We start from the raw sequence: 12,793 nt of genomic DNA on the forward strand, positions 1-12,793 counted from the left end.
TTGCTCTGCAGCGAAAATACGTTATTACGCGACAAGGACAATATCAGCTACATGTCTTCTCAGACGCCTCCTTAGATGCAATGTGTATAGTAGCATACATTCGTGATGACTGCGATGAAGAACCGTAGGTGAATTTCATTATGAGAAAATGAAGAATCACAACTACGCGCCAGTTATCAATACCTAGACTCGAACTACAGGCAGAAATGTACGCAACGCGCCTGAGAAAACACACTGTTGATGAACATGATCTGGTGTTTAGCAGAATTTTCCATTGGACCGACTCAGTGACTGTTCTTCATTGGCTTCACTCATCACACAAAAGGCAAACAGTGTTCGTTGCAAACCGTGTAGCCGAAATCATCGAGACCTCAATTATTGATGAATGGAAGCAAGTTCAAGGAACGGTTAACCCAGCAGATATTGGAACCCGTGGCATGCAGATCAAAGATTTAGAAGAAATCGAGTGGATAACTGGGCCGGCTTGGCTCCGAGATAAAACCGACGAATGGCCCGAACAACCACCTGTTTTCGACTTGGACAACAACAGCACTGATATAGAAGAAGCTGCCAATTTGGCAAATAAACCGCCGTGTGTTGAAAAGCTAGTGATTGATTGGAGCTGGTTCAGCAGTTGGAATGGGTTAATGAACACAATTGCGTTTTCTCTCACACTCAGAACAAAAACTCGAACAAAATCATTAACAACGGACGAACGAAAAATAGCGCAAAGTAAATCTTTCATGCTTATCCAACAAGAGAATTTTAGTGACGATTACAGGGACATAAAGAAAGAAAGTCGGATGAGAAAAGCGTCAAACCTGTCAAGGTTTGTACCTTTCCTGAACAATCAAGGCGTGCTGAGAGTTAAAGGACGACTAAAACATTCAAATTTAGCCTACGAAAGAAAGCAACCCATTCTCTTGACAGCTAGGCACAACGCAGTGCAGTTAATGTTGCAAGCAGAACACAAAATGAACCACCACGAGGGCACCGAGTACGTAAGGAGTGTTTTAAAGCAAAAACTGACTTACGAAACGCCCTGAGGAGGATAAAACGCAATTGTGTACTCAGTCGTAAACGTGACATTCGAACTCTGCGACCACAGATGGCTGATCTTCCACAACAAAGGGTAGAGGATCACATCCACCATTTCACAAATACGGGCATCGGCTATTTTGGCCCTTTTGAAGTCAAGCTGTTGAGAAGAACTATGAAAAGATGGTGCTGATTGTTCATTTGTTTGAGCACGAGATCTGTGCATATCGAAATGGCATATTCATTAGACGCGGAAACGTGACTTGCTGCTATTTCTCGATTTGTTTCTCGCAGAGGAAAACCTTGTACAATATTGAGCGATAATGGCTCGAATTTTGTCGGTGCAGCAAAGGAGATTAAACAGTTCATAGACAATTGGAACAAACAAGACATTGCTGACAATCTGACACAAAAGGAGATCAAGTGGTCCATGAACCCACCCGGAGCACCCCATTTCGGAGGAGTACGGGAGAGGCTAGTAAAAAGCTGTAAGAGAACTATGGTCGCTGTTCTCGTTGAAAGATCAATGTCAGATGAAGTTCTCACTACGACAATGTGCTTAGTCGAGCAGACGTTGAATGCGCGCCCTTTAACAGCAGCCAGCAACAACCCCAAAGACTTAGAAGCGCTAACGCCTAATCATTTTCTCTTGGGAAGATCAAGTGTCGCTATTCCGTTTATTTCAAATGCAACGAAATATGCTGACATGCGCAAAGCTTTTGAATCATCACAGAGTTATGCAGATATGATTTGGACTAGATGGATAACAGAATATCGACCAGAATGGAATAAGCGTAGAAAATGGGAAACAGAAAGCGAGAGAAATCTTGAAACCGGCTAACTTGTTTGGTTGGTAGACGAATCTTTGAAAAGAAGCGATTACAAAATGGCTCGGGTGATTGAAACATTCCCCAATTCAGATGGAATAGTGCGTTCAGCAACAGTTAAGACCAATATTGGCACCTACAAACAACCAGTGGTGAAACTGGCCCCACTATTTGACAGTGTGTGTTTTCCAGAAGAAAACAGGTTCGGCCATGTTGGCGCCAGCTCAGATAGACAGATATAGGAAAACCTTGATATCATATTTTGAGTTATAATTGTCAGAATTCGTTTGTTTCTTTTTTATACGTCTTCTATATACTTGTTAAGGTCCCATTTCTCCGATCAGTAGATCTGAGGCCCAATTTATTGAGAAATATTAATTTCTAAATTTTGCCCATGTTTTAACATTAGCTATAGAATAAATCTGGTAGCCCCACAAATATGTTTAAACTGATGCTAATATTTTCATTCTAATAGTTGTGTAGTATCATTAATTGTCTGTAACCCGTCAAAAAGAGAACTTTCATTCCTTTTTTGTTTCCGAGGTATTGGGAAAAAAAGATTCAAAATTGCTCTCATTTAGATATGGCCTTCGAGCCCCAGTTTCATATTGAACTTTCTATTCAGTTAAAATAGGTTCATTTGAGTTTATTTGTCACCTCATCTCAATGCTAGTGCTGTTAATGGTTATTAGTTGCTCATTTGAATTATCTATACCTCTTATGTTACATAATATGTAAATATCACGCGATTGAATAAAGGAACCATAAGGTAATAGCCAGAGCGAATTTGTATTCTTTCCAGCTAAGTTGAGTGCAACTATATGCTATTTCATGCTTCTAATAAAACCTCTTCTGTTGTAAACCGTGATCAAAGTTATTCTTAACTCGAATAAATCAAATGACAACATTTTTGAATAAAGAGAAGAAAAGTTTTCAAGTTTGACTTTGGAATCAGGGCCGGCGTAAAGATTATTACGCTATAGTTAGTAATCAGCCGTTAGAGCTCCTTTGTCCATTTTTCTCAACAAAACAGAAATCCGCGTTATGTTCCGTTGTAGAGAGAAATACGCACTCCTCTGAGATACCAATGCCATGGAAACTGGACGTAACAATTATAAAAATTGATCTGGCCAATTTCGGGACACAGGCTGAAACCTCCTTGAGTATAGTAATAGTTGTGAAAAATAATTTGTCAAAAGAGAAATATTTCTGATAGTTAAGAGAAAATTTTTTTGAACATTATGTTCAATGTAAGGTTATGGCTGTTTCATCAATTGTTAAAGGATAAAATAAATATCTATTTACATTTTTTGAGACCACAATTTGAACAATTCTAGGAACTATCTCAAAAAACTAAATCAAAAAGTTTTCATTAAAACAAACTTTATCCTATTTACAACTCGAATTTACATCTGTTATCAGTTACTTTAAAAACATTCCTTTTCCGGAGTTTTCGTTTTGGGACATCCTTTGTATTTCGAATTTGCCTTGGGCCTAAGTATCCTTCTTGTGGAGGTTTTTGAAATGTCGAATTGTCGTGCACAAAAAATTTTCGTCCTATTTTTTTTCTCAGGTCAAAAACATGAATTGAACTAGCATTTTAGCGTGCGCTCCCGCCCCCTATATTGATCGCCTGTGTTTAGTCCCGGCTTCAACTTGCAGATGTATATAGCTTCGATAGTCATGAGTTTCTTTTTTGTGTGACAGGCATCCAGAATATTCTATTCAATGTCATTCATGGAGCCACTACAATCAAACAAATGTTGACGCATCTGTGCATCCTTCTTTTGGTGTAGTACCAAAAGTAGTAATAGTAGTAGTAGTAGTAGTAGTAGTAGTAGTAGTAGTAGTAGTAGTAGTAGTAGTAGTAGTAGTAGTAGTAGTAGTAGTAGTAGTAGTGGTAGTAGTAGTAGTAGTAGTAGTAGTAGTAGTAGTAGTAGTAGTAGTAGTAGTAGTAGTAGTCGTAGTAGTAGTAGTAGTAGTAGTAGTAGTAGTAGTAGTAGTAGTAGTAGTAGTAGTAGTAGTAATAGTGGACACGGATTTGGGGTCAACCTACGGGTTTTGGAACCCTCGTTTCAGTTCATAAGTATAAACTTCAAGCCGTCAGAAGAGGTAGTTTTCTGTTCCGATAATCTAGTGGTAACATGCCCGCTTGTCTGTCCAATATAGATGGATCCGCATCTATTAAATTTTATCTCAAATACAACGAAGGAGTTCAGGTTTTTCTCGAAAGATGATTTTAGTATGGGGAGGCAAGATCTAATTTTTGCGTGATTGCATTCAGAGCGAGGAAAAAGAATATTCCAAAGCCCCAGAGTTCAAAAAATAATCCCCAGGTTTCGAAAAAAAACCCAGACTTTGAAAAAAAATTCCCAAAATGCAACAAAAAAGAGTTTTAGCAAAGGAAACATGAGCGCACTTTGCACGGTCCAGTGTTGCTTGACCGTGGATTGTCTGAACGACAAATTGTTAACTAGAATTTGCAGAAGGGATTACAGCTATGAGTCATTCTCAGTCTTTCCTTAATTTCTTGGTTGCATATTACCCTCCGGCGTTTGGTAAGGCCGACTTGTATGATAATCATTTCATTGACACCGTTGAGAATGTAACATGTTCATATCCTCAAGAACATTTTAATAGTCCTGGCGAATTTAATTATTTTGTTGTTTCTAAAGTTTTCCAGCAATTGTCTATGACTAATTCTTTTAAGGGATCTACTCACACAGATTCTCAAATTGACTTTGTAATTTCTAAAGCCTCGTTTGCTCCCTCACTGCCTTCTGACTATGTTGCGCTATTTATTGAATTGTTGCAGACAATGAAAATTGTCAACGGTTTGTCTTTTTAAGAAAGCGAGCCGTTGCCAATAAGTTGCATCCGGATTACTTGCATGACGTATGTGACTTCTCATGGCTACTGGAAATTAAACACCCAAGTCAGGCTACGGACGATTTTTTGCGTACCTTGCGATCACACTGCGATCTTGCTTGTCCTCTTGTCCGTGTCAAAGTTTCTAGTAGAGATCCAGAGTATATGACTTCGCAGATAAAAATATCTGTTGAGGAAAAAACAACGTGCCTTCAAGAGGCGGTGGTCATATGAAGTTCAGCGTCTGAGTGCTAACATTTAGCGAAAGATCATCTCAAATCGGCAGCCCAAGGACTACTGCAGCAGCAAAAATTGGCTAACAACCTGCAATAGAGTACTTCGTAGAAAGCAGAACGCTGCCCGAATTCCTTTTATTTTGCTTGAGATCAACGAAGAAATCGTTAAAGTATATACTATTTCTTCGAACACATCACTTGAAGCTTCCTCGGTTGTTATCGAATTGTCCCCTCCTTCTTGGTTGTATCGTCAGAATTCTCAAATTTTGCCACTGTTCTCCATTCTTTGTACAATTAGTTCCTCAGGACTGGTTATTTTCCATCGGCATTCGGGATATCACGTGTTTTTCCAGTTCCATATTTATTCTATAAGCGATATTTGGCCAATATCGGTACCAACGATTTTCTCTCGTCATTATGCATTGCTGAAGAAGCTACATGTTTGCAAGTGTTACAACAGGAGTTCTGATTATGTGCGAATCTTTGCACTCAATCTGAGCAAAGCTTTTGACCGGCTCCCTAGAGTCCGAACTCTTCAGAAAGTGAGAGAATGGAGGTCTAATCAGATGCAAATTGCTCACGTTCTGACCGATTTTCTGCGTAATCGGACCGAGTATGTGGATATCAACATCGAACAGTCAGCTGTGCTTCGTATATGGTTTGGTCTCCCTCGCGGAATCATATTTGGCCCTATCTTGTTCAATTTAATCTACGATGAGTTGCAAATTTCAGAAGCGACCGGACATTTGATAAAGTAAGTTGATAAAATTAGCCCAAATTTTCCTGGTAGATTCAATGAACCCAACATAGATGAGGCAGCGTTCGTGGAGCTAACAACCTGCTGTGAAAGCATCAATATGACTTTTAATGAGTCGAGGAGTGTCGAGCTTTATGTGTATTTCCATTCTGGTCCGCATGTTTTACCTATTCTTGGCATAAGGCAGTGCACTGACATTAACGTTCTGAGGATTTCCGTTACGGATAATTTGAGATTAGCTGCACATGTGGCGATTGTTAGACACAATGTTTTTTCTCTTTTATTTCTCTTGCTGAATTTGAAAATTGCGGGATATCTGTTGGAGTCTATCAAAAAACTTTATCAGTCACCTATTTTTCCTCATTTTTTGTACTAATGGGTTGTTTGGGGAGACGTTAGTAATTCTATTCTGGCAAAATCAGAGAGCTTTCAAAAGAAAGTGGTCAGATTAGAACTACTTTTTGGTAACGAGTCTATTTACCCTTCGACGCGTCGTTTAGATCTGTCTTTTCTACAATCAATTGTTAAAAACCCCCGGACAACAATTGGATGATTTTATACGAAAGCGGGAAAATTATTGCAACGATTGTCTCAGACGACGTTTGCCCCATCAGGTGACGGAGTAAAAAAAGGACTCAATCGGCTAATTCCTGGCAGAATTTCAAGTTTGCAGATAATGTAATTTTTAGAGCTTTTGCTGCGTATTTTGTTTTTATGTCTGTTGAATGTCTTTTTCCAACATAAATTTTTACATTTTTAATAATTAATCAACCACCTATTGAAAACATGTCTATCAATTATCAAGCTGCAAGTCTTATGATGCCGTACCAACGAACACTGGTGAGTTTATGTTACCGCTCTTCAAGAGATCCACGCAACACGATGCGGAATGAGGCAACCTGTAATTCCAAAAATGTACCAGTTTGATAGAGAAGATTTGTTCCGCGAATCAACAGTTTCATATCTCTCAAAACTGTTGATTCCCAAAAGACGCAAACGCACCAGATATAAAAGCATTCAATAATATCCCATGACAGTAGTTAAAACCTTTATATAACCGTCCCCAATCATAGATTGAGTGTTTCCAACTGAACTGCAAATCTGCTTTCTTTGCTTTTGCCATCACATAGGTTTGTAACTTTGTAACCAGCGTAAAGTTCAGTAATAATAGTGTTTCCGCTATCGTTTGATTCGGTCACACATCACAACTCAAATGTTTGTAAGGTGTACTTTGTAAGTCACTGGCTTGATGACCTTCTGCTAGAACAAACCATAAAACGAAGGCGAGCATTTGTTTCATTGATTCTAAATGGTGCTAGGAAAATTGGCCGACAGGGCATTAGGCCGACAAAAAAAAACAGAAATGTAGCCGACAGATTAAGCTTTATTGGTCAATAAAAAGCTCATTGTTCAATAAATCAGTAGTTCGGTGGATCATTATTTCTGGTGAGTCGTCGGGTGGCGCTCCATTCGGACTATCCGTGGCCGCACTTCCCCCTGATGGGGGGTTGCAACCACAGATAGACATTCGTCATGCTAGTTTAAAAAAAGTGTGCCGTATATTTGCTTGCTTACGATTAACCGTTTTAAGTTGGCTTATAGGAGCTTCAGAATTAATCTGTTAGCAAAATTTCTGTTTGTGCCCCACAGTTACAAAGCACGTGCCATTACATAGCTAACCATTATGTTAAAATATTGCACGTGCGTCTGGGGTTGCAATTAATATGGGCCTACTAAGCTGGGGGCACAAATGGAAAAGATCCATTTTTCATTTTCTGATTGTCGGCTAAACGCCTTGTCAAGCAATACGGCGTCCACCATTCTAAATGCAGCAACAAATTTATATGTGCGCTACAATTAATTCTCTTGCCATTTTTTGCGAGAATTTGAATCCATCTTACACTTCTATTTGAAACAATGAATAGCATTTTCGTTGCAGACTTCCATGTAGTGTTTGGCAACAGAATTAGGCTTGCCTGTGATGAGGAGAAGGAACAACTTTCAGGCCGTGAATCAGTTTCTGGTAAGATCTCAAAAAGTGCTAAAAAAATTAATGATTTGAAAAACTAAATTACTTTCAACATTACAAAGTCATAACAGCATCGCGAACTGAACTGAAACAGCTTGAGAATTTCCAAAAAAGTCTGCAGAGTGGATCAATGGACTCAGAGATGTCAGTTATCAAAATCAACTTCGACTGCTAAAGATACTTTCACTACCGATGTTTCTGCAAGTAAACCATCTCTTGCTTCTGTCAAAGGTGATGAACGAAGATTCGAACCTCATTGAACTGCCGGAGATAGTGCAAGAAAAAAAAGGAAAAATGAAGTCTTTATGCTGGACAAAAATGTACAAAAAAAGTTTCGAGGAGAGCTTGTCTTCAAAAGTTATAGACTTGAGAGTAGAATGGACAAATACGTTGAATTTGAGAACGAAGCCGTACTGAAAAAACGAATGATAGCAATCATGTGGAGTTTCAGTAACAAAAGTTGCTCTGAAAAGAACGTCTGCACATGGTAACTGTTCTGTTATTGCCATCTCTGTAGAAAAAAAATGGTTAATATTTTAAAACGTGATGACTGGCACTAGTAACCCTGGGAAAAAAACAGCAACAACAAAAGTCATTGACTGATTACAAAAATACTGCAGAAAGTACCCTTATAACATAATTGGTTTTGAAGATACTTTCATTTTGTGCTTTTCTGGATATTTTCATCTCTTATTGTTTTGTTTCGATTTGTGTCAACTTTTTTGAACGGCTCTTGGTTGGCTTTATAAAAATTTTTTATTAGCTTTTTCACTACTACTCTAACAACCTTTAGAGAATTACTCACAATAAAACAGTTGAATTCTTCAAACAGAACAAAATTCATTTCTAAGATCCTTAACTTCCTAGAATATCTTAGCCCGAAAGTCTTGAACCATAGTTTTTAATTAAGTCTTTGGGAAAAAATGTGAACATGGAGTGATTGCTTTAAGAGAATAACACATTCAACCAATTTGTGTTTGTCTGCACGGAAAAAGATTGCGCTTACGCAGCAATAGGCTAGACTTTTGCTTTCCAAAAAGATAGCTGCTGAGTTCAGCGAAATAAATTATGTGACTGATATATAATCATATTATAGCGATCTGAAAATTTTATACCGATCGAAAAAATCGAGGTTTGCCGTTTCGTGCTTCTTTTTTGAAACAAATCAATGGCTCTGAAATAAAACGTGCCGCAAAGAAGTTAAATTGCAACCATGGCCCATTTATTTTTGTTGCAGGGGAATGGAAACGACTTTTAACATCTTTCAAATCAATATCTGCAATCATTCCATACATGCAATCAGAATTGCATGCAAATATTTAAATTTCTTCAATTCATATAACGCTTGGTGTCTGCTTGCACTAAAAAAATGCACGACGTTCAACCAATTGTCATTGGCGATGCTTTAAGGCGAACAATAGTTAGGAGTATAATGAATTGCTTTAAAGGAGATCTCCAAATAGTTGCGGGAATCGTACAGATGTGCCTTGGACAAAAACGTGGCATCGAGCATGATACCCATGCACTCCGCCGACGCTTTTTTGAAGGTCGTACTGAAGCGATCCATCTGATTGATGTCAGAAACGCGTTCTATAGATTGAACAAGATTTAACTCTAAGAAGCTATGTCCCTCCGTTTTTACTGCTGTCAGAAACTCTTAAATGACCCCATAACAACTATTCATTGATAAAAGAGCAATCGGTTCTCAAAAAGGAACAACACTAGGTGAACCAATAGTCATGGCAAAGTACGGAGTGGCTTTACATCCTCTCATTGACATGCTTGCGGTACAGAAATTTGTCTAATAGATGGTACGCAGATGACGGTAATGTGGCCCGTAGCCTTGAATCACTAATAATAGTGCTAGATAGTGTCAATGAACATGGTGGTGCATTTGGCTATGATTTGGTGAAATTTCATCTCCATGCAAAACCGGAGTTTGTTGAGAAGACAAAAGATTTTTTGGGATAAGATGTTGATGTAATTGAGAATTAACCTGTTCTGGGTTCAGTTATTGGCTTCAATAAAAACTGCAACAAATTTATGCAAGAAAATTTTTTGAAATACTCTATTATGCCTAAGAAAGTCGTCAAACAGTAAAAAGTGTCCTCTCAGAATGTGTACAAGTTGTTTTTAAATGGGCATCAACCTATTAATTGCTAGGAATTGTCCCAAATCTGACAGTCTGCTTAGGGAAGCCAAAAAAATAAATGACAAAAATCTTATCCCTTCACTGGTGAACCATCACTCTTCCGTTGACTAATGACGGAAAATTTTCTCTCTTTCGGTTACAAACGGTGGCCTAAGCATTCTAACTGAAGACAGGGCAAACGAATTTGAAGATCTATTCCGATATGTAAGCCGTTACAGAATCATAACACTGTAGAAGCGGTGTTATCAGGAAAAAATCCTGCAGAAAATCAGAAACGAAAAGCAGGAACAGGCTTGAGAGAAAACGTTTGCAATAAGAGATCTCTTCAATGCGAAGGAGGCTCATTCTCTAGATTTCATTATAGGCAAAGGAGCATCATGCTGGCTCAACGCACTTACGTTGAAAGGATGTCATTTTGATTTAGCCAAGGAAGGGTTTAGAGCTAGACTTGCTTTTAGATATGGATGGGATTCCGTATAATTGCCACCAACATGAGTATGTGCAGAAATTTTTAATGTAGCGCATGTTCTTCATTGTCCAAAGGGTGACTATACGCACATCAGACACAATGGCATTCGTTTCCCCCTTTTGCACACCTGCTGTAAAAGGTCTGCGATCACGTCGAACTAGAGCCCTGTCTTCAGACTTTGCAAGGTGAAACCCGCACAATTAATAGTGCCACTACTGATGGCAGAACGTTTTTATTATGTAAAAGTGTTTAATACAAAACAAAGAGTTACCCAAGAAGCTTACAAATATCACGAGTCCGTCAGGAAGTTGTAAAACGAGCATCAAAGTTCAGAAAGCCTTCTTCTAACCGTTAGGTTTATGTACAAGAGGAGCTGGTCCATCAGCATTAAAGCCATACAGAGATTGGCTACCAAAATCAGCTATAAAAAAGAAATTGCGATCGAAATTGAAAAACAGATATATAACAGCATTCAACAATTGATGAAGCAGGGGAAAATCATTGACAAAATTATCAAAGAGACAGGTCAACAGGTTCAAAATCAGCGAGGTTTTATGGCCTAGCAAGGAATAATTAAAAAGATACACGTCTCCAACGTGTTCTTTCAATACCTGGTAGCAGTTTCAAAAACTGGAACAGAATTCTGTCACCGCTTTTTCCAGAAACTACCGTGCGCAAACATTGAAACCAACATGCAAGATGCTAGAAAAGACTTAGAGTCACTCTCTCTGGAAAGTAACGGGCAGATAGTATCACTTGACATAAAAATTTTGTTTATCAACGCGCCTGTTGGAGAGGCTATACAAATTGCTCTAAGAGAACTCTAATCAAGCAACTTAGCTCCCAACATCCGCAATGAAAAGTTTGTTGAAGCTAGTGGTGACAAATGTTCATTTTAAATGTAACGGGATCTGGCATGTACAATCAGGTGGTCTGGATTTGGGTTCATAACTGGCTGTAATACCAGCAAACGTTTGGAAAAAATCGTTTGAGACATTACTGTAAAAACCATAGCTCAGTAAAGTCTCTAGATCTGATCAATATGGGAATTGCAAAGACAGCAACCAAAGAGTGACCTTCAAGGGAAAAGGAGTAGAATGTGAGTCGTGCAAAAACTGACTTCATGCAAAATGCCAAAAATAATAAATGAGGAATAGGTCAACACATTAGGCACCGTATTGTTTGGATATGTATGTATTGCAGCAATCAACAGACATATGGGCGGTTTGAGGAGATGAAAGAGTTCAAAAGGTATGTGGACGATGTTATCTGCACGGTTCATGGTGACCCGGACGAATACTTGAAGTTTGCAAATTAGTTACACAATTTACCTTAGAAAGAGTAAAGAAGGAAGGGCATTTGGCGTTTCCTGATATCAACGTTAATTTGAGCAGCAAAAGTAAAATCACCTGTCATTGGTATCAAAAACCAACTGACACAGGAAAGATACTGAATTTTTGCCGCTGTGCGCCGCTTCAGTATAAAAAAGTGTGAATCAAGGGACCTTTCATAGTGTTTCTTATGCGACATCTAATTGGTTGACATTCGATGAAGCTCTTGAAAAGAACAAAACTTGCGCGACCAAAAATCAGTATCCAGATGATTGGTTTTCAAAAATAGTGAACCAGACTTTAGAAAGGATAGTAATTGTTAGTAAAGATCAATTGAAGACAATACCAAAAGAGCACCACAAAAACACAGAGGCAACTTTGCTCAAAAATTTGCCAGCAAATTGAACAAACTATGCGACTTGTCAGTGGTATTCATAACGCCAAAAATAAGATCGTGCCTCCCCACCCCAAAATCATCTTTTGATAAAGACCTGAAATCCCACGCGGTATATGAGATCAGAATGTAATCGATGCAAATCCACCTATTTTTGACTGAAAAATCGGCATGTTACCATTAGGATATCAGAACATTAAAAAACGATTCACAGGTGGATCAACATCTTGTGGCTCCACGACTGACATTGAATGGAAAATTCTGGAAGCCTACAGCACTGTAGAGAATGACTATCGAAGCTATACACATCAGCAAGCTGAAGCCGGCACTAAACAAACGCGATGAATAATGGGGGCGGGAACTCACGCCAAAATTTTAAATCAATCAGAAAATTTGACTTGAGAAAGATACATAGGGGAAAAAACATTTTTTGTACGACAAAATGAATTCGCAAAACCTCAACAAGAGGAATACTGAGGGCTAGGGCAAATTTGGAATCACCCTGGAAGTACAAAAATGTGGCCAAAATCGAAAAATCCGGAATAGGAAGGTTTTTATGAAATTGGCAAAAGCTGTAAATATGAGTTGTAAATAGGCTAAATATTGTATATAAGGAAAAATTATTGATTTAACTATATAGGATAGTTCCCAGAATTGTTTATATTTTTGTCTCTCGTGCATGTAAAAACATA

The 12,793-nt window shown here is 38.4% G+C and overlaps 1 protein-coding gene across 1 annotated transcript; it reads left to right on the forward strand.

Moving 5' to 3' along the window:
* Nucleotides 1–206: 206 nt before the first annotated feature.
* On the forward strand, nucleotides 207–1,879 carry LOC142340359 (uncharacterized). Its single transcript, XM_075390933.1, has 2 exons — nucleotides 207–997; nucleotides 1,333–1,879. Exons 1-2 carry the CDS (start codon nucleotides 207–209, stop codon nucleotides 1,877–1,879), a joined length of 1,338 nt encoding a protein of 445 aa, XP_075247048.1.
* Nucleotides 1,880–12,793: the final 10,914 nt, after the last annotated feature.

This window comes from Convolutriloba macropyga, chromosome 5, assembly GCF_964194025.1.
Source record: "Convolutriloba macropyga chromosome 5, txConMacr16.3, whole genome shotgun sequence".
Classification (NCBI taxonomy): domain Eukaryota; kingdom Metazoa; phylum Xenacoelomorpha; order Acoela; family Convolutidae; genus Convolutriloba; species Convolutriloba macropyga.

What these genes read in the sequence shown, in the direction of transcription:
- LOC142340359 (XM_075390933.1), top strand. Translation starts at nt 207, where the DNA reads ATGTACGCAACGCGCCTGAGAAAACACACTGTTGATGAACATGATCTG. An exon ending in AACCACCACGAGGGCACCGA is followed by an intron (nt 998 to 1,332) that starts GTACGTAAGGAG and finishes TGTTTCTCGCAG; the next exon opens with AGGAAAACCTTGTACAATAT.